This window comes from Platalea leucorodia, assembly GCF_965183815.1.
Source record: "Platalea leucorodia genome assembly, chromosome: 2".
Taxonomy (NCBI): domain Eukaryota; kingdom Metazoa; phylum Chordata; class Aves; order Pelecaniformes; family Threskiornithidae; genus Platalea; species Platalea leucorodia.
This window is the reverse complement of record NC_138824.1, coordinates 95311653-95332840: the sequence shown is the minus strand read 5'-3', so window position 1 is coordinate 95332840 and position 21188 is coordinate 95311653. Positions and strand designations below refer to the sequence as shown.

The window sequence follows — 21188 nt, the reverse complement described above, 5'->3', positions numbered from 1 at the left end:
CTAAGAAGGGTGCAGATTCAGGATACTCTGTCTTTAGGATCAACAAGTTACCTGCCATGTACATTCAGGAAGTTCTGGGAATCTTCTGTCACTGGATACTTCTCACTTTCTAGTGACTTTCTTTAAACACTTCTTACTTATATAGCTACCAACATCACTACTTCTAAAATGTAACCACACTGGTAGGACTTCACTTCTCCAAAAAAGCAAAGAGACGCTGCTCTCAAGTTATGTACCTGAAGGAAAGCTTAGAAATCAAATGCTCTGTTGAATATAATATATTTACGGAAGAACTTAGTAAGTTTAGAAACATGTGACTATTCCTTCTCCCCATTTACGCGATCCCTTTGTTGTCACGCTCCTCCACGACAGTTCTCAGATCCACAGTTCAGTAACAAACGTTGCTATTTATTTCTAATTCCCTCTTATCTTTAATTCAACTTTTTACTACTTTTTTTTTTTTTTTTTTAAACACCCATTTGTATCTCTGGTTTTATCCATCCCCTAATAATGCCTTTTTTCTATTAGTCTGTACCTTTCAAAAATTCTTACAGTAAATGCCACGTCTTTGGCCATTTTCATGCTTTTACACTTTGAATTTAATTTGCCTGCTACAATAACTTGTAGCCACAAGCAAATCAGAATCACTTGCAGTACGGCTCAGCCGTGGAGCTCAAGGACCCCAAGACTGAGGTTCCTTGGAAAGCGAGTTAGCCCCCCCCGTTCAGCTTGGGACTCCGGCCTCCCCCCGCCCCACCCAACTGCTAACGCCTGGACGTATCCAGAGATTACCAATGCTTCACCTGCGTCATGCGCTTTGGAATTTAAGAAGCAGAAGCGCTTCGTAATAACTACAATTGATAAAATATTAACTTGTGCTTTTTTAATAAAAGGAAACAAAAGCATTCTAAATCATAGCAGCTTATAGATCAAAATGTCCATCGGTTAGGAGCATAGTGTGATTATGAAGTATGAAAACTGCAAAATACTAAAGCCCTGCAGCAATTCAAATCCATGCCAAAACCTTCAAGCAGAGTGAGCAATACTGCCTGATGCTCCACTGGCTTGGTCTACTTGTTCGTTGGCGAAATACGAATTTTCCTCCTCCGGTAATGGCATATCCTCTTTTCCAAAGGGGAGGAAAGGTACAAAGCCCTTCTGATTAGCGCACAGTAGCTCTTTCCCTAGTTAGCAATATTCTTTTACAGCACTGAGAAACGAGGACTTTTTGTTTACCATTAGTTGAGGTAAGTTATCTTGCTTTTATTTGGGTTTAAGACTACTGTAAAGGAGTAGCTTTTCAGTTGCAGCATGGTTTGTCAAGATTACAATATTTATGACTGCATAAAATACATAAGTAAAAAAAATTATGAGTTGTAGAGTTTGTTATCAAGAGCTGAGACTTACATCTTTACAGAACTGCAAATACTGGCTTCCTAACTGCTAGTTGGTAATTTTGCTGGCAAGAGCATTTGTTATACTTTTCTTTAATCTCTATACCCTTTTGTCCAACTGTTGTAAGAACTAGCAAGAAAGTAATTTATAACTATGGTTAAACTGTTGTAACAGCAGTAGACAAGCTGTACTGGTTCTTCATTAAAACACCCTTCGTTTGAAGCTACAAATATAAGAGGCGATCCTTTTTGTTCAAAAGAAACTATTAGCATGCTCTGTGCCTTTAACACTTCACATTGATTACAAAAAATTTAACAATGCAATCACTAACATACCCCACTAATGAGAAATTATGAGAAATTGTTTGATGCAGAACCTTCTGCATCAGTCAACTCTGATCGATAAGAAAGCTATCAATTTTGAAATTTAGATTTAATGCATTTTCAAGAAGCTAATGAGAAAGGAGCAACTTAAAATAAATACCATCATTAAAACTGCGAACTGTTACAATGATATATTATAAACTTGCCCTAAATAAACCTAGTGCTTCAAAAATTTACCAGTGAATTTGTATTACAAAATATGTGAAAATACAATAGAATACCACAAAACAACGTCCTTTTTTGGGGTCAACAATGACGCCAAGATGATTCAGTCTTAACTTTTTAAATTGTTAATAGAACATACTGTAATATATAAGTTGCAATTTGGTTGAATTCTAGAGAACATCCCCATCCAAACTCAAATTCACCTTTTTCATTCCTTCTCTAAAACTAGTGCCAAACTTCCTGTCAAAGCTGGTATTTTCTTGAAGAGCTTTAAAGTTTATCCGTTACTTATTTTCTACTACTACATTTTGGCAGCAACTATTTATTGGTCTGTTATTGCAAAAAGTGCAATTTAACAATAAACCAGTCTGAAGGTCATTTTATGTCTTGAGGATACATACCATATATTTCTTTAAAAATAATCATACTTTTGTAAGCAATACTTTACAGTAGACACCTCAAATCTACCATAGATGTAAAACTTAAAACGAGAAAAATTTAGTCTCTAAATCTTTATACACATATTTATATTTGAGCTTCTATATATATTATATATATACACAAGCACAAGAGTATATATAAAATATATATAATCAGATTCAAAAAAGAACAAAAACTGGGCACTGTACATAAAATCTTTTTAAAACTCAAACAATAGAAAAACTTTAAACATTAAACAATTTTAATAAAAGTTTCTGTACAATGCTAAGCAGTTTTATTTACATATAGAAAATGTAATAGGAGTAGTGTTTGAAATTACAGAACTCCTTAAAATTTCAATGGCAGGTAATCTGGAAAAAATAACAGCATTCCATTCACAAATATTTTCAAGCAATAAATATGTATTTATAAATAGTGTAAATTTACATCAAGATTAGAAACAAAAATCACAAATCTGAAGTTTATTCCTTAGTCTATGTGCAACCCATTTATCTTTGTGACTTGGCTGTTAATTGTTTTAAATTTTATTTAGGAACCAAAAGTGTAACCGTCATGGTTTCAAAACAAGACAGAAAAACATAAAAGCAGTAAAAAATTTATATCACCTAACTCTTCACATTAAAAAAAAAAAAAGTTGCCCAAAGAAAGACTTAAAATTTCTAACTACCTTACAAAGAAATGACCAGCTAAGCTAGTACTTTTTCCAAGGGAAATTCTGAAGGGGAAAAATGGATGAAACCAACTCATCAGCCCAGAAACAGAGAAATACAAAAGAGGTGGTCTTCAAGTCAGTAGTCTGTATAATGTTGCCAGTTTTGTCAGATATATACAAAACATGGAATTATTTTTTTGAAGCACAGCTGGATGAGCTTTATTTGTTTTGAGTTCTGGAGTAGGAGGCAGTGCTCTCTCCTGTCCAGTTGGTTGACACTCCGCACTTGGAAGGTTGCATAGACACAGCTTTCAGCCAGCAGCCTTACGGGATAGCTACAAAAATCAGTGGTGCAGAACTGGGTCACTTCCTGAATATCAGAAAAGTTTTCATTTAATGTCCATGAAAAAATGTCAAGATGAGGAGGATGGCAATGGAGGAGCCTGAAAAAGAAAACATTAAATTACCTTTTCTACAAGGGTGTAAAACTCAGTTGTTTAACCAAGACCTTCACAAATTGTAACCATGAGTTTAAAGTCACACACACTGCTGTTTTTACCCTTCAGGACTCTTTCAAGTGGATACTGGCATTTTTTTCCAACTTACTCAAATACAACACGTAGTTTAGGACTACTCTGCATTAGGATTTTGCCTATGCTGCAGGCTGGAGGATGCTGCGGGGATGTCTGTGTTAATACAATGTGAGCTGCCAAAACTAGTCCCATTGTGGCAGCAAAGAGCTCCATGTGGGCTCAGTATAGATGTATCTTTACATACACTAAAACAGGGATTCTCAACCTGTTTACCAATGGGAGGTGGGTTGTCCATCTGTGGCTCTCCAAACGCCTTGCGGGTTTCATTTTTTTTTCCCCTCTACCTAAAGAATAACATATAACCCTGAAGTTAGGATATATGTGGAAAGGCTCTCAGATTCTCTGACATAGGGACAAAGTTGTTTTTTTATGGGTTTTTTTTTTGTTTTGGTTTTTTGTTTTTTTTTTTTTTTTTTTTTTTTAAATCCTGGAAGACACCACCAGTGCCTCAAGAGTGAAGTAAGCCAGGTGTCTTGTTCCTGCCTGCTTTCAGGCGACAAGGTCTAGAAGATACCTAACTATTTCCCAGTATTGCACTTTGTGGCATTACCATCAAAATACTGCATCTTTGATGGCATTTCCTTCTCATCAGTCCTGTCATGATGTGGAATCCCTTCAAGAAGCAGCTCACAGTCTTTAAAGACATTTTGAATCATACCATAGTACCCACCTATGAAACACTAACACTAGCTGATCCCCATATTTGCTCCCAGTACTTTACCCCAAACACCAAGCCTCTCTGGTAGGCCTATTCCACCTTTACCATCTGAGATTACCTTCGTCCTGTGACTTACAACAAACCTCAGCTCTTCTAGATCTGAGAGATGTCACTTTTAGGCTATGACTCTTCTCAATCGATTATATCCCCTTTAAAAGAAACGAATGTGCACACCAATTTCACAAGAGAACAATTACTAACGCCCTTTAGGGCTGCAGATATAGGCCTTCGTGGAGGAGGGAGCTACTCACAGGTTGAGAACCCTTGTTCTAGGGACAATATCATCACTGTTACCTATATACTGTTATAAACACAGACAACAAAATACCCTTCTCTCCCCCCTCTTTTCCATACAGAAACGTTCTTGCCCATTTCCACTCAACTGGATGATGTATCTGAGAACAGGTGTTTATTTATATGCTTTTCTATAACAGATCATCACTTCAAAATTGCAGTATTTCACAAACAATAATGACAATGGGCTCCTAGAAGTGTGAATTGAAGTTCAACCACCTCAGGCTCTGTAGGACCAATGAAGAGAATTAAATTCAGAGGACACGGTCCCGCACTCTCAACAGCCTCTACTGCTGAACCTTGAGGCCTTAGCTCAAAAGGTCACCACTTATCATGCTAGCATTACATGAAATAATTGTCTAAACATACATTTTCCTGCAGCACCTGGAAATGAATCAAAAGGCACAGCCGTTTCTGGGCTGTTCTATTTAATTCAACACGAAATTCTCGTAACGCTTTGTCCAATGTTTGTCTCCTTTGACAGAAAGGCAAGGCTTATAAATAAATCCAGCATCGCTTTCATTGTGATTACAAACAAGCCATCTTTGCCTGAAACAATGAAACCTGGGTGAAATGTTAGGACAGTTGTGCTGACACAGTTCAAAGCAGGAGGCTGCCATATATAGCACAAAGCTATAATGGCAAAGAGGCTTTTTGCTTTAAATTGAAGTGCAAAGGAGGCCCCAAGCCAAAAGACAGAACTGTTTGAGAGCATCCACTTGCTAAGCAGAAGGACAGTGCTGATTTGGGAGGGGATGGGTGGGGAAGGGGAGGGAAGGGGTCTGAGTGCATAGGATGCTCTGCTGCTATACTGACTTCATACCACAACCAATGTATTAGAGATGCTCTTGAACCTGGTGCTAGTTTCTCCAAGCTTCACTGTCCTGATTCTTCCCATCTCCATCTGATCCAGTTATGGTCTTCAGGTGATCTCTATTGGATTTTTAAAGCCACAACTTTATGAATTGTAACATCATACTTTTCCTGAAAACTCAGCGGTTATGTTCTGCAGTAAGTTACTGTACTATTTCACATAATTCTGACTCTTCAGCGTTTTGTTCTGTAAATATCACACACAACCCATACCTCCATTTGAATCAGAAAGTCCACGGTACTCATACAATGGAGTACCAAGACAGTCTACAACTGCTTTACAAATAATGTATTTATGCACCCACTTATTAATTTGACTTACTAATGTAAATTGATCATAGACTTGCATCAAGTCCTCCATTTTGTACTGTTCTAGCACCACAAAATTTTCCAGGTTCGTGCTTATCTTTCGTGCACAGTCTTGGCAATGTACAACATAGGTCTTTCGAGAATTGCTCTCACTAGTGACAAAAAGCAGATCAAAGACTTCCACCTATTAGATAGGAAACAGAAAGTCAACTGTTACAATTTCATTTTTTTAAAGTTAAACCATGAAAACTGTATTTTCTTTCAGATTTACAGCCTTACCCTGTGCATGCAAAGAGAAAAATTAGATTTGTTCAGGGAAAATCTGTCCTCCTAAGGCTCAGGCAGAGAAGTGAAATATTGTAATAATATTACACTTAGGATGTCTGCATGAACAGTGCTATGGGAAAGCTTTTGGTCAATATTGACAAAGCAGGATTCATACTCTGAATAGGAGTTACTCAGTACGGTGGGGATTTATAACAATTATACCTAATTTTCCTTTTTTAAATTTGTCTGCAAAAGAACTTTGTGATTTCTTTCCTTTCTACTCAGTCACATGCTCATCCTACCCAAGACGCTCAGTCAGAAGATAACTAGAAACTGATTTTCAGGGGGGTAGGAAAATTTTATGTTCTTTTAAGCTTCATGAAAACTATAATCCAATACTTTAAAGGAACCATCAACAGCAAGTAGAATCAAAAATTTCAGCAAATAGGTATGCCTTAAAATGTACTTAAATTTTCTCTCTTTTGGGGCTGTTGTTGACTTCTGAAATGAAGACAGATACACCTTTAAAATGAAGCTCAGCAGATCAAATTATATGCAGGAAGGGATAACAACTTTTTATAACAACTGAGAATTGAAAATCGACCTAGTGAATAACAATGCTGTGGAAGTAGTGAGGAAGAGACTGTAGCAAAATACAGCCTATGTCTAGAAAAACAGCTTGGTAAGCTCTTTGAAGACAGTACTGCATCACATATATGTGCTTATAGCATATAGTAGATGCTGCAACTTAAAAGCAAAATTAAAATAACAACAACAACAAAAGACAGGACAAAATTTAAATAAATATTATAGTAGTACACAAGCCCCACACATATTTTTACTGACCTCACAAATGCTACAGTAATGAGCTGGCTCGTCCTTTGCTCGCCCATGCCAGACAATCTCTTTTCCTGCAGCAATTAGAGCTTCCCTCAGTGTCTGACACTGTTTGAGAGTTCTTAACAGGCAGTACCTGCAACCAAAATCAGGTGTATATTCAGTTCAATATTCAACTTTATAGCAAGATTCAAGTAGGCTTAAATTTCTTCCAAGACCCTGTACCTGGAGTTTACTCTTCCTCTGGGACTCCAGAAACAGCTGGCTACTAAGAATCACTGGACCCATGACTTACACTGAAGTTATGACCACATGCTCATAGACCTCTGTGTAGATTTGTTCCATTTTGGTACTGCCCCTTGCACTGCAAACAGGCTGTAACTTTCATTTTTGACTGGAATGTATGAATGCTCTCTTAAGCACAATAAAACAATGTGTTTTCAAAAACAATTCACGTATTTTATTTTGAACTATAAATTTATCAGCAAAAAGTTAGTTTGAACTGCCAAGTTCAAAATAACTGTTTACATTTTGTGTAAATGACTATAGCCTATCCAAAGAACTGCTTTAACTAACATCCTAAAAACCCTGTTACTTCCTCAACACTACTAAACTTTCAGTTATCCAAAGTCTGGAAAATCAAGTTCTGACAGGAATCACTCTGCACACAGTGGAAATAAAATCTATCAACAAGTATCTTCTTCCATGTAAAAGGAAAAAGAATAGACAGGTTGGTATTAGAAAAGGAACCCCCCTCACAGGAAAAAAAAAATAACATTGAAAAAAAAATTTTTTTTAACACTTGTTTTTTGAATGAAGAAAAGTACTGGTCAAATGTCAAATTAAAATCAGTAATTCCCTGCCATACTTCTGTAAAGGATAAAAAAAAAAAATTATCTTCATAATTTTATACAGTTCTTTTCTGTACTAGAAAATCTAACTTGTTTTCTAGGCTTGTATGAGCTACATATGTTCTCTAAAAAGAAGTTGGCAAAATAGGTTGCTAGATTTCTAAATTACGATGTTATTTACAGTAATTTTTAGCTCTCAGCTATCCTATTCATTTGAGCTGCAGCCTTTGCAGCCTTTAATTTTCTCCTCCACAGGGTGGTTATGTTACATGCTCATTAGATGCAGAAGGAAGATTGAAAAAATGTAAGGGGAAGAATAAACATTGGACAGAAAACAAAGTGCTCAAGAGTTCTATCAAAATGTTTTCAACTTGATCCTTCTCCCATTTTAAAGCCTTAAACATGTAATATATACGTTCCTTATTTTTTTAAGGAAAGTTTCTTTCATGTGTTTCCAAGTAGTTAATAGAATCTTAGGCTTACTTTGAGATACTCTCCTCTTGATGTTTTACACTCAGACTGTTCATCTTCACTAAAAACAAGTCTATGGCTTCATTAATACCCTCACTGCAAGAATAATGCAAAACTGAAAGCATGTTTCTATGTCAAACATTTTCATACACTGAATTTCAAGAAAACTAAACAGCTCATTTATCTGTAAGTCCTTCAACACTTTCCAAGCTTGATGTTAATGGGACTTACGATGCTAAGGCCAACCATATGCGATAGATCACGTATTAATTCACTTGCGTGTCGGGCTAACGTAGATGTGCTTCTGACAAGTTCAGTAACTTTGGTATAGCATTCTTTTATTCAATACAGCCTGATTTCAAATAAACTTAAAAGCTACCATTCTTCTCTTCCCTCCTGCTGTTAACTGGAAAAAAATCTTTGGGTATGCCAAAGAGCAACTGGAAGCACATCTGCAGACTTGCCACCATTGTTCCCCACTCTTGACTTCCAAAGAGTTTTCAAAGTGTTGTTTTCACAGGGTTTTCTAGTGTTACAGTTGTGAAGAAAGAATTGCCCAAAATGTAACCCACATATAACACTGCTGCGATGTTTGTCAAATTTGCAACCAAAGCCAAAAACAATAGCTAGAAGGTGAATTCCCCCTCCTTGGATAAAACTGAGGCCCTAGTAACGGCATTTGAAAACCTAAACGTTAACCACTTCATGCTGTCAAAGAATGGGAGAAAGCATATGAACCATCATTTTGAAAATGCACCACAATTTCCTCAAGTATGGGGAGCCTAAAGAAAGCCAAAAAGGTGTCTAGCAGAGTCACAATGTATAAGTTAAACAGTGTCAGCTTTTAGTATTGTAGGCCTGCTTTTATTCTTGTACAGTGAGAACTCAGTTAAAAGAAAATCTGGACCATAACTCTCTCTCCAATTCTTTACGGGTATGGCAGAAAGAGTACGAGTAAATCATGTCCAGTCAAATTCAAGTATTCAAGAGAAGATTTTAAAATGGACATCATCCTGATTTATTCCAGAAGGGCAGTGAGAAACCTGTTTGAATATTTAGATATCCAGTAAAAAAATTCTTCAAGTGTGGAGACCATCCCAATGACAATGCAAAACTGACCTCTTTGTATCTTTCAGTAATATAACTTCCCTACTGATATTTAAATGTATTTTATCTGGCTTCATGATTTTGTGCAATATCATTTCTCCCATGTCATGTTCTTTTACATTTCTAAAACTATTTTTGTAAAAGAACTTAGTATTTCAGTTACTTCGGAATTAATTTTTTAAGCCTTTATTACTATGTTCCCACTACCTTTAAAATTCTTCTCTTCCTCAGATGCATTTGTAAAAGTCCTTCTAGCTTCCATCTATGAGGCTTGCGGTTAATTTTTCTTTTCTTGAGGGTTGCGCTCCCTCAGTCAAATTTTAAATCATTCTGCCTGCCTGTGTTCCTGCTCATGATTCTACTGGTAATATCAGATCTTTAAAAAACATTTCATAAGAAAGTTTCAATTTTTGCTCTTTGTCTTTTGTCTAGCAGGACAGCACCGAGTTGGATATTAACTGAGAGTATAAGGAGGCTTCAGAGTTCTTCCAAAAACAAAGTTTCCTTGTATTATTTTTTTCCCCCCCTACTACTATTCTATTTCTTTTCATCATTAATCTGGTTCCCAATATTTATATGTACGCTTAAATTTTAGTTTATCACCTATGTAGTGGTTACTCTCACATGACCCATTAAGACATATTTGTATTTAACTTTCAAACTGGAATTATAAACTACTTTTTATCATTTTCCAAGAGCTATTCTTTTGTACTATTCTGATACCTAAGAAGCCCCAGAGACAGAAGTCAAACTATCTGAACACTTCAGGTATCATCAATGTGCAATTTTAGATACAGATGGGCATCTTGGCAAAAAGATAACAGCTGTGTCAGTGATACATTTTTTTTTTTTTCCTGATGACAAATGAAAAGTCAGCTATTCAAGATGAAATTCAACCAGCTGTATCAGAAATCACTATTTCTCAAGTGTTTTTATACACATGCATACACGCACACACAAACACACAAATGTCTATATTTTGTACATAACAAAATCCAGGAGCAGTGGACAATAGCTACTTGCCAGCTGGTGCTGTTCTGCAGACAAGCAGTCCATAGGAAAATCATGCAACTGCTTTCCTATCTTAAGAAAATTCATGAAGGTTTCTGCATTTCCAGTATGCTTACAAAGTCAAGATCAGATACTAGACTGTTTATTCTGGTGACACCAATTTCTAGTAACAGCTATACCATAACTATAGAAGTGACCGCAACAAAGAGTTATCTCGGGTTACTGCTACTAGATGTTACAAACCAGAACTCATCATTCGATCTTCTTCCCCTCTGCACACATAGCATGGAACTCGGGATGTGGCTGACAACTAACTTGGATGGAGGGCTTAATCCAAGTAAACTGGAAGTGGTTTCAGTATACTGGAAAAAGCAAACGCATGCAAGACCAAAGTTTGCATCTGCTCCTCAGCGCTTTTATTTGTAACGTACATGTAAAATATAGGTCTCTCACTAGAGAAAGCTCAGCTGCTGTCAGCCAGCAAGACAAAAGGAAACAACCATTTTGTCCTCTGTGTTTCTTCACAACATTTTAAGAGATTCTCTTGGAGAAGGATGCTATGCTCAGTCGTGTTTTTCTCCTTTTAAGCCTAAACCCTGCCAAAAAAACCCCAAACTTGTGCAAATGCAAAATATAGGTGCCAAAATATTGAAATCATATTTTGCCGAAAACATTCCAGAACTGTTTCAAGCTTTACCATAGTTGCCTGCTGTGCTTGGGAAGATATAGGAAGATAATTGTGAAATAAGTTTGCGGTGGATTTTTGTTTGTTTGTTTTAAAATGGACTTTTTGGCTTCCTCCCTCCCACAGCCTGCTTCCTTTCTCTGTTCCTCATTACTAACTATTCAGTTTCTCCTCTTCCTTTTGTGACAGCCGGCATCTTGACCGTGAGCACTAATAGCTTAATTTGAAGGGGCAGGACTGTCAAGCCTTCAGCAAAGATTTTTTTTTTTTTACTCTAGATACTAGTTACTAGATTTTAAGAAAGTATTCACAGATAAATGCTATTCCAAAATCCAGCTTTACAGTGACTACAAACCTCCTGCCCTGTCTTCAACTTCCAACATTCTTGGTTCTTACCAAGTTACCATTCCACCAATTCCACCATTCTGAAACAGATGTTCAAACCTAAACTAAATTCCTAACTGTAAAAAGGTGTCTTACTCAGATGTCATCAATAAATCCTACTGGGGGAAAAAAAGAAATTCTTTTCTCTTTGCCCTTTTTTTGCAAGTTAACCTACCCATTTTTTAAAGGTCCATTTCAAGGCAAATTATGAAAGGATTCAATACTTGTGGATCCAATACGTTGAAAAGACTAAGAAGTACTCAAGGGTAGGCTTAAGGAAAACAGAGTGCTGCTACCGGAGTATTCTCGTGACGAGTCGTTTGCTTTGGAATTCATTCCCTCACTTTTTTTAGGACAAACCTACGATATATGCTGTAATGTCCATTCATTCCTCAACCTAGGTATAATGGTGCCGCAATATGATTTATATTTGTTTGAAAATTAACTCTTTAAAGAAAATGACTAAAGATGCTCCGAGCCTGGAATATTCCTGCATTTTGGAATATGCATATGAGAAATGTCACTAAACCCAATTATCATTTTACACATCAATTACTTCATTGTTCAGAAGAAAGAGCAAAGGGAAGGAGGCTTTCAAATTCTTACTTGCCTTTATTTAAAACATTTATACTGGATCTCCAAATGACAGTGCGTGAGTGCTAACTAGAAGTTCTAGAAATGTAAAATTAAGTTTAACTTTGCTGTAAAAATGACTAAATATTCTAATTCTAATATTTGGGTTGATGACCTAATTTTGTTATTTTTTATGGTACATATTCTGAACAGCTTTTGTCATCTAGGTCAACTGTTTCCGTGAACTGCTGTATTAGGTCTATGGCGTATTTAACAAAAAAGTTAATTAGATCATTCTAAAGCTATGCCACAATAACATCAAATACAACATAATATAACTAATGATATCTATAAATGGATTCTTTGAAAAACAGAATATAAAATAATTTTGGCTTGATTCTCAGGAATGGAAAAGTCTTACAAAGGATTACTTACAAATCAACTGTTGTTTTATGCTTGAAGGGGACATGGGTACAGTAAGTGTTCGAATAAGTACAACTTACTTTATCATTTCAAAAAGCTTTGGATCGGAGACCTTGATATTTCGAGCCATATTCCATGAAAGATGAACCATGGGTACTATGGACTTCACGCTCTGCAGTTTGTTCCACTCGTACCGTTCCACTGCCAATTTATATTGACAGGCTACACAAAAACAAAATTAGAGGCAATCAGTCAAGGTAAGAAATAACTACCAACTAGAGCCAAAATAATTTGATTACAACCAAAATTTATACCTTTTAGGTCTAAATTAAACTTCATTCGCAATGACCCATTTGTTCCAACTACACTTGAATTCTATAAAATTTCTTTTAAAAGGTGTATTTATGATGCTAAAAGAACGCACAATACAACAGCAGCAACAAATATCTGTGAAAACAAGTTACTGACAAGCATTTGATTTCTATGGTGAAGAGAAAGCAACATTTCAAAAAGGGTTGCTTAGTAAATTTTCAAAAATTTGAGATTAAAAAAAAAAAATCTAAATTTGAAATGTCTCCATGTCACTCTATTCACTCTTTATCATAATTTTACAATGCTGTGGTATATAATTTGTCTTGAAAAGGAAGACTGCACCTTGAGAGATTTGTTGCAATGAGTGAGACTTTTCCATTAAGCAGCCTACTCACCCCGCCCTTTTTTAAAAAATGTTTTACAAAATTTACTGCAACTGAACATGTGAGCTCTGTATCAGTCAATCATACAATCCTGGAGATATACTATTTATTGCATCATAATGACATAAAGACACACCTTAAACTATTTAAGAAAACAGGATTTTTTTGGAAGTACATTCTGTTCAAATGCTTGACACAATCTCATTTTAGCTGTGAAATTTCCTTCCATTCTCACTTCTAAAAACCTTCTAAGACCATGGTTCAAAACTAAAAACTTCTAGAATAGCAGGTCTGAAAAAACCTAATATTCCTTTATGAACAAAATTTTACAACTGTTTGCATTTCACTGAAGAGCAGTTAGGTATCCCCTGTCCTGCAAAAGTTAGACTGGACAAGTCCTCAACTCATATGCAAGCTATAGTGCAGTCTGCTGGGCAGAAAAAATTTTGGGAGAAAAAGTTAAGAAATGGCCTACAAGACAGAGTGTATGAATTCATCTAAACATTTTACTCTGCTAGTGTTTGCTACACAATTGTAGTTTTTACAAGTCCATTAAATGGACAAGTGCAAGGACTGCATTCTTGCTTCTTTCACTTCCTCTTAGCAATGGAATTATTTAAAGCTTCAACACATAATGTTTCAAAATACAGTATGTTCATTTTTTTAATCTAGTAAAGCATGATAAATTAGTAAGAAATGGCAGGTTCTGTGGCATATGTAGTACAATATGACCTAATTACGTAGTTCAGCACAGGCACTATTCAACCATACCTGTAAGAGGGCCAACATTCCATGCAATGTTGTTGCACCAGCCGATAGCCTGAACCCAATGAACAGTGCCAGCATTTATCCACACCAAATCCCCTGGTCTTTGAATAAACCTATAAACTGGGACATTGGCTTCATACAAATCTTCCAAGTTTGGCCACCAAGATCCCATTAGGAAATTCATATTATTCCTGAAACAATAGGAAAAATAAAGTCTTCAGCATTTATCAGCAGACGTATTAGTGGTTGACACTTCAATGAAATTACCTGTAAAAACTAATCACCACAATAAATGCTTTCTGCATCTAAACCAGTGACCCAGGAGGACTAGTCAAAAGGAAAGTTTCATCTATAAAATTCCTGATCCTAATTCCACATTTCATATCCTGCAGTACATTAAAACACTTAACCATCTGGCTGCCCATGTGAAGTCAGTTTATGGCTTCCAGTTATGTTCTATTTTCCCACTATTTTATTAATTAATTTCCCAGTATTTTATTAATGCTGAGGCAGATAAATCCTTGGTCAGATCTAGCGTCACACTGGTGCCAAATGTTTTTTTAACCAGTGACTGATTTTATATACAGACCATACCAGCTCTTAAAAATGCTTTCTGTTTTGAACAATGCCAACCATGTACTCATACTGTCAGTGTATGCACGTGAGGCTTGCCCACACAACAAGCAACCTCTTGGAACCACCTCAACTGCGATCCACAGGTCTATGCTATACTCAGCCAAGAAAAGCTGACCCTCCTGAGAAGCATTAAAAAACACCTCCATATGGACTTCCTAAACACAAACTCTTCCACTATGGTTATGCAAAATACATACTTCTTTCCCATCCTTATCCCAATTTTATACTGTTTTTATACTGCACTATGAGAGATCATTCGCAATTCACAGTTTTCAAAGAGACTTCAGTGCCTCTATAAGGCGCTCTAGACATTTTATGATGTTACCAACATCTTAGTTTCTCTGTCACCCTCAGGAGGACAACATCATGGGGATAAAAGGCATGTCGGCATCAGAGACGTTGCAAATGCATCAGTGGCATTACAATTTTGAGATGGCTAATCTTTGTAAAGGTGGATGAAATAAGAACAGTTGTCAGTAGGCAGGCAGAAAATACAGAGTACAGAGACACCAAGATGAACTTGCAAAGCTCTGGAAAAGTGCTGAAGAAAGGTCAAGAGCTTAGTCCATTTTTAACTGGGCAAGAAAAAAAAATTCTGTAAGATCAGCTTCAGAGGCTACTGCTTGAATACCAGCATGATTAGGGGACACAATTGCCCCTCCTCTCTTTTTCTTTTTTGGGGGGGGTGGGGGGAGGGGAGGTGCGGGGGGTGCAGAGAGGGGTGCATGTGTGTGTGTTTTGTTTGTTTTTAAAGTATCCACTCAACACAAGGCGCAACATAGAAACCCCAATCTTAGAGCTGGCTGAGTGTTTCCCCAACGGTCAGTGCACCTCAACTTTTCCAGCAAGCTACAAACATGTAAGTGTACGCAAAGCATGCCATAACACCTCCTGGGGTCTGAGTAAACTAAGCTCTCCCTCTAGATGCAGCAAGAAACCATGCCAAAATACCAATGACACTGTACTTGCTTGTGTACAACATTTACATTAATCATAATAAAGATTAACAGCATACATCACCAGGAAAACACTTTACTCCATTGCTCCTAAAAAACACGAAACAAAATTCCAACTCCTTCACCCCCAAATTTGTTCCATCACTCCACTGCAACAGCCCTAGAAGCCATTACAAAAGCATCACCATTTGGTAATAGCAGGTCAGCTTTAATATGCATGATAGAGTGCCTAGATAAACAGCAAGGACTGTGATGGATCTTCTGATGTGGAAATGTTATACTATGAAAACTGGCTTGATGCCACATAATACACATTGGTAGCGGACAGCCTATGCTTATACTAAACTTTTGTTCCCCTTAATGTAGTATAAAATTGAATCTTGACCTTAGATAACCATTTGCTACTACCAATCTCTCACTTTTATTTCCTTCATTCCTGTGTTCGAAAAAAACAAATAATGGACCTAACGTTAATTTTTGACAGCAAAACTATCACCGGCAATCCAAGTTTCTGTACATTGTATAAATGTCATATTTTGTATAAATTCTAGGCTTTGCATTTTGAGTTATTTTAGAAGACTTTCTGACTACATGGAAAACCTGTAAAATAATACACCCTCAGTAATAATACAACACCCTCAGTAATTTCCCCCCTTAGGTCTGAGAAAGGCACAGAGAACTTGATAAAAATAGAGAAGAACAGCACGTCCAGCTTACTTTTCACAGAAGTCATTCATGACACCCCAATAGCTTTCAGGGACAACAAACCATTCACAGTCACCTGGACCAATATTTATATTTACTGAACAAAAGTTGTTATTTTCTTGATGACCTGAAATTTAGAGAAAAATAAACACACTTCATGTAAGGCTGATTGATCAAAATGCTGCTATGGAAATGCAAAGTTACAATTACTAAATAACCCTATTTGTATTTGTGCATATTTTTATATGACACTTACACATGCTATTTAGGTGCTTCACAGTGTTAAGAAATGCAGTTAAGCTACCAGTGACAAGAGAATTCTGCTTTTGCTACTTTGCGGAAAATGAAAAGCTGGAACTACCAATCTTGCAGATCTGACCAATACTTCAGCAGTTCCCTTTTTGTAGAAATAAATGCTTCAAGATGCTAAGGCTTAGACTGTCTGTTTTATGATAGCTCTTGACAGTCCCAGTCAGGAGCAAAACTTCACGACTTCAGGCACTGAATAGACAAGTAGCAAGAAAATCTGTCTCAAAGAGCTTTCAAAATCAATGTAGAAATGCCAGTATTTTATCTTCTTTTGACAGCTGGAAAACTGAGCCATAATCCCCAATGGAATTATCTGAAGTTGTACTTCAGAAAAAACAGACCCTGAAATTTAGTCCAGATCCCTCAAGTCTCAGTCCAGTGCTCTAACACAGCATTATTCATTATGGAAGGTTGAGTCCTATCCTCAGACAATAAAGAATCTAAAAAGTGAAAGTATACTGATTTCTATGATTGCACAAGAACTACTTTGGAAGCCTATAAAAACCTTCAAGGCATGTAAAATACAAATACTGTCCAAGTATATAAACCCATCCTCTTTTTCCCTTTAAAGAACCCAGCATTGCATGCAAGAGGTTAGTATGGTAATTACCTAGCACTGCAGAAACCCAGAAATTCCACTATAGTGTAGTACTTCATACATGCAGAGTTCAATTAAACAAGAAATTAAAAAAATACTGAATATGTACAGTTTTAGCATGTTTAGTCATGCTGTAAGGTATGGAAAATCTGCAGTGCAGCTAAATCAACACCACAGCAGTAGAACGTGATTTTTTTTCATGCAAAGAGATTATATTCACCTGGTGTTCTGCTTCCTGGAACCTTCATGTACAACTGCACTGTGTTCATGCCCAGGATGGTATGACCAACATGGCTTAGAAGATTTCCTGCTGATACCACACGTACAAAAGCAGGAAGTTTTGTCAGTTCATGGAGTTGCAACTTCCACCTGCAGCAAAATAGCAAATCAACAAACTGTGAATCCCTAAAACTCTTAGAAGAGTTTGAGATATACAAACATTTTCAAAAAATTGTTAGCATAGGAGATAAAACAGCAGACAACTTACTTCTATATAACTTAGCATCTCTTAAGAGGGAAGCTGAGACAAAGCAATACCCTTACTTGGCAGTTACAGAAATTTAAACAACAATTTCATTTAATGGTGAGCTAAAAGCTGGGGTGACCAGACTCACTCTTGCAGTTAGCCAGTCTGCTGCTATACTGCCAGGAACTTCTGCTTGCAGTTTACACCTCGGTATACATCTTTTCCAAGTGAAAACAGAGTTGTGCTCTCCTCACACTCTAAGCCAGTCAGAAACTGCTAACCACGCTTTCAGGAGCCAAACGACATGATGCTACAACATATGTCAAGAAGACTCTCTAAACATACCCTAGCCTGTGCACACAATTGCTGGGACCAAGAAGAAAGTTAACTATGTGGATGTGCCATGGAACTTGCATTAAGAAAAACATAGATCTTCAAACACAAAAATCCCAAGTGTGGAGCTCTGTAATGTCACCCAGGTATCTGTGTTACTCTCTTAATTTTGAAATATTTCCAAATATAATCACAAACCTGACAGGCTAGTTGAGGGAAAAGATAGTTTTGTAGCAAAAGCTGAGACTGCAGATCAGAAGACCAGGCATCTACCTGGGATCCTACAAGAACTATTTAAAGTATCAAAATCCAATTCCCTATGAGCCTCAGGTTAGTTATGCCTACGTTAATTTAAAGCCTCTCTCCCAACGGTTTGCTCCGAGCGCTGGTTTATTAGCAACAATTTTGTATCTACAGTTGGAATTTTCTTTAGGAAAAAAATAGCATCAATATTTAAAATTTTATAACAAACTTCCATCACATACCTATGTACGCACATTGATCCTTCAGTGACTATACCAGAAAAGACCTCAGCATCTTAAGCATCTTATTCCCCAGTTTCAAATACCATAACCTTTTCTTCTGCTCTAATAATTGAAGTAGATCATAATTTTTGTACTGCAGCTGGCGGGACTAACAGCCTAGACATGCTAGATCTTTTTATGGAAATTTACACTAACTAGAAATTGAAATAAATAAAAAAATTATTACTGGGGAAAAAAAAATGCTTTCAGAGTATTTCTAATACTTTTTGATGGTTTTCTGAGCTACTCTCATCTACCCACAGAAAGATATGTAGTCTAAAGAATACACAATTTCACAATTTATTCTTTTTTTTTTTTTTTTTTTTGAGGTTCTGGCAGAGTTATCATGGCTTATCCACAGGTAATCACTGGTCTGGTCTTCAGTACATATTTTGAACCCTGTCTGTGACTAGAGAAGCAAAAGCTATGAAAAATTAGAAACAGAAGGATGATAGTAGGAACAAAAAACCCAAAAACCAAGTAACAGAAATCCAGACAAATGAAAAAGAAAAAACCTTTAATCTCACAATTTCTGTGCAAAGACTGAAAACTTGCTATTGTCAGAAGTAATTAAAGTTGTGAGCAAACAATTTAAAGCCTCAGAATGAAACAAAGGGAATGTATTAGAAGGAGGACTAGAAAGAACAGTTTCTGATGGATGTTTAAGGTTATTTCTGGAAAAGAAAAATAAAGATCCTGGAAAGAAAAGCTTGAAAAGAGATTTTAGGGTGAGAAGAACTCTTAACAAGAGTTAAAAGACCAAAGGTAACAATTTAATTATGGAAATGGGGTGTGCAACTAGAATTGGGTTTATCAACAGACTGACTGATGTCTGAGAAGAATGCACTAGTTTTCCAGAAGGATTATCATACTGTAGAATACTACTGTGAGCAGGAGAAACTGTCATCAACTCACTTTTTGTCATCTGACAGGTCAATGTTGGTCCCAAACTTGATTGTTTTAAAAGGTCCTCTTCTCCTCCTACCAGAGCTGCAAATATAAAAAATGTAATAGGTTAATGTAAAAATGAGAATGATGTATAAAACCACATAAAACCAACTACAGAATTATCACAGTTATACCACACTTACTTATCAGAAGATGTGGATTCATTATCTGAGTGGTCCTTGTGGTGACTCTTCTTCTCATTTTCCTCCTATAAAATGTGGAAATGTTTTTTTTATATATAAATAAACATAAAAGTAAGAATGCATATAAAACATATAGGTATAAAGTGATAACATGTTCACAGACATAAGTACATATGTTTCAAGATGCTGGTACAATCTTTAAAGTATCTGTACCTAAGATTTTATGTGAATATTACTGTTAAGAAAGTTAAAAAAAAAAGTAGTTAATAGCCAAAAGCCACTGTAAAATATTCTTTATGACTACAAATTCTGTTGTCCTGCCCTGAGCTTCACTGAAAATGTCTACACTGTAAACATTTCTGCTAGCTTGCATTACAGTTCCAAATGAGTATGTTGATTTGCTTCATTATGCAGGTGAACTGGAAACCAGTTAACTTTTTTAGACTAGAACATTCACCTTCCTTCAAAGTCAAGCAGGTCTCCTGAATGAAACCAGGATGACTAGTATTTATAAAATTAGTTTTATAAAATCCGTTATATAAAATCTTCTGAATTTTTCATAGCCATATGCTATTTTAGAACTGCAGTAGCTAGGACCATGACTAGTGGAAAAAAAATCTAACCAATATTAAATGATGTAATTTGATCTTCTCAGCAGAATGGGCTCAAAACCCTATTCTAAAGACTTCTTTTTTGGCAAGTATATGGACATAGAAGGAAAAAGAATAAGACAGAAAGGAGGAAAGAACTGCCTGGAGGCTATCCAAAGATCTCTGGCTTTGAACGGGATTGTTAAATCTCAAAGTGCCCTATGTACCTGAGAAAGTCTTATTCATCCTTTGAATGAAGGACAAAGAAACAAAAAGGAACCTAGTGATGATGGATTTATCAAATACTGCAAGACATGTTAGAAAAGCAATGTAATAGTTGTTAGAGGAATAAAAAAAAAAAGATCACGTAGGGCAAGCCAAGAGGATTGTAGCTGTAGGAAGAAGAAATAAGGCTGTCATTTGAACACTGAAAAGTCACCTAAGGACAGGTCAAAGCGGTGTTAGGTAAAGGACACCATGTACACTTAAAACAATGTCTTTTCAATTTCCAAGGGAAAAATGAAAATCATCATTCTGAAAATTATTTTATGTATTACATTTTTACCACTAATTTGTAACAGAAAAAAAATAATCAGAAAATCCTGCCGTTCACTTCTGGGTGCAAAACCAAAGCTGAGGCTTTCCTGCTGACAAGCTGGTATGTGATCAATTATGTATGTTATTGAACATGTACTTCACTGGAACATTATATATATAATGTTCTCCAGCCCCTCTGGAACGCTGTACAAGAATACAACGTTGGTGCAACTGTTCAAGGGGCACCAGAAAACTTCAGTTGATACCCTACTTAAATTTACTGCTACTGCAGAGGAAGAAAAATCCCATTTACGTCCCAAGCTCTTGATGACTTCAGTGTCCCCACTTCCCAATGGTACTCCTGTTTCTTTTCCTTATCCTGTATCAGTCTCACTGAAAACCTTGTGACTGCTTTCCCTTCTCTTTTCTTCAACTACCAATTCATTTCTTCGTTTCTAATCCTTTCCTCTAATGCACAAAGTTTAAGCTTAGAATTTCTCTTTCCTTTCTTACTAAAACCACTGCTGTTTCTGTGTAATGGCAGTGAA

At 36.4% G+C, this 21188-nt stretch overlaps 1 protein-coding gene across 15 annotated transcripts in view; it reads right to left on the bottom strand.

Annotated features, from left to right (window-relative positions):
- Nucleotides 1-931: 931 nt before the first annotated feature.
- The window catches only part of KDM6A (lysine demethylase 6A), a 159968-nt gene continuing 139711 nt past the window's right edge, over nucleotides 932-21188 (bottom strand). For 7 of the 15 annotated variants that reach the window (XM_082331346.1, XM_082331347.1, XM_082331357.1 and 4 more), the window contains 8 exons: nucleotides 19514-19578; nucleotides 19338-19412; nucleotides 17320-17468; nucleotides 16205-16319; nucleotides 13899-14086; nucleotides 12513-12654; nucleotides 6937-7063; nucleotides 3486-6007 (listed from right to left, as the gene is read on the bottom strand). In XM_082331346.1, coding sequence (XP_082187472.1) covers nucleotides 5711-6007; nucleotides 6937-7063; nucleotides 12513-12654; nucleotides 13899-14086; nucleotides 16205-16319; nucleotides 17320-17468; nucleotides 19338-19412; nucleotides 19514-19578 — 1158 coding nt within the window. In that variant the 3' untranslated portion in view covers nucleotides 3486-5710. The other 8 variants (XM_082331356.1, XM_082331358.1, XM_082331351.1 and 5 more) reach the window with 6 other exon arrangements.